This window comes from Etheostoma spectabile, chromosome 8, assembly GCF_008692095.1.
Source record: "Etheostoma spectabile isolate EspeVRDwgs_2016 chromosome 8, UIUC_Espe_1.0, whole genome shotgun sequence".
In the NCBI taxonomy this organism is placed as follows: domain Eukaryota; kingdom Metazoa; phylum Chordata; class Actinopteri; order Perciformes; family Percidae; genus Etheostoma; species Etheostoma spectabile.
The window spans coordinates 33,453,507-33,454,447 of NC_045740.1; the positions used below are offsets into that span (position 1 = coordinate 33,453,507).

Consider the following 941-nt stretch of genomic DNA (forward strand, 5'->3'; position numbering starts at 1 on the left):
CTGAGAACTGAGGACAGAGTTTCACAGCTTCTCTCTGACAGGTTACAGCCAGTCAGCCTGAAAAGACATGTACACATTTGACAACAATGCTCTTGATATTTCATGTTATTAAAGGTGCAGTAAGTGATCCTAATCCAATACACTTTTTTGCCAAATTCAGTGAATCTCTCCCCACGGCCACCTACTGTAGCTGTCTGTTTTCTGTGTGTGCTGAAAAAAACTCCAGTGTTCCTACACAACCCTGGTTGTTGGGGGCAGCATGTAAATGTGATGGCGCCAGCCATGAGTTATCAAGATAAAAAGTTCACTGGCAAACAGCAATGGAGAAAAAGGACTGAAGAAATACAAATTATAAAAGTAGTATATTCAATTCAACTCACTTTATTTCTCATTTCACTGAGTACCTGCATAAAATAAAGTTGTTTATCATCAGTCCCAGTGCAAATTAATAAATGAAAGAAAAAAATCTAAACAGCATAGTAGGGTGATACATGATAATTGAACCTCTTGGTACTAGAATAACAGTATAAATTGCTGTTTGATTCCACTTAATGGTGCAGTGGAGTTTACATGATTTTAAGTTTAAGATATTTCGTAGGAACTCTGGTGATTCCCGCCCCTTATGAGTAGATTCTTTGTGTTTGTCTAATCGTGTTTGTGTTGGTCAGTCAGCCTTAACAGAAATGTCAAAATCAGACACCACTGGTCTTAAAAGTAAATCTGATTTGAAAAGACATTGTTTAAAATGTTAAGATTTTTAATGTCCAATTTTATGAAACTCTTCAAACCCACTGTGAAACTTTACAATCAGCTTAATTCTGACCTGAGAGTTTCAAGTGTACATAGTTTATTCTCCAGTCCAGCAGACAGCAGCTTCACTCCTGAATCCTGCAGGAAGTTGTTACCCAGATCCAACTCTCTCAGACTAGAGGACTGGGAGC

At 37.8% G+C, this 941-nt stretch overlaps 1 protein-coding gene across 2 annotated transcripts in view; it reads right to left on the minus strand.

Moving 5' to 3' along the window:
- LOC116694544 (NACHT, LRR and PYD domains-containing protein 12) overlaps nt 1–941 on the minus strand; it is a 16,072-nt gene that overhangs the window by 3,330 nt on the left and 11,801 nt on the right. The window contains exons 11-12 of one of the 2 annotated variants that reach the window (XM_032524293.1): nt 824–941; nt 1–57 (exon numbers count right to left, since the gene is read on the minus strand). The exon at nt 1–57 is cut by the window's left edge and continues 117 nt beyond it; the exon at nt 824–941 is cut by the window's right edge and continues 56 nt beyond it. In XM_032524293.1, the coding sequence (XP_032380184.1) occupies nt 1–57; nt 824–941 (175 nt within the window). The remainder of the gene's footprint in view (nt 58–823) is intronic. The other variant, XM_032524294.1, reaches the window with a different exon arrangement.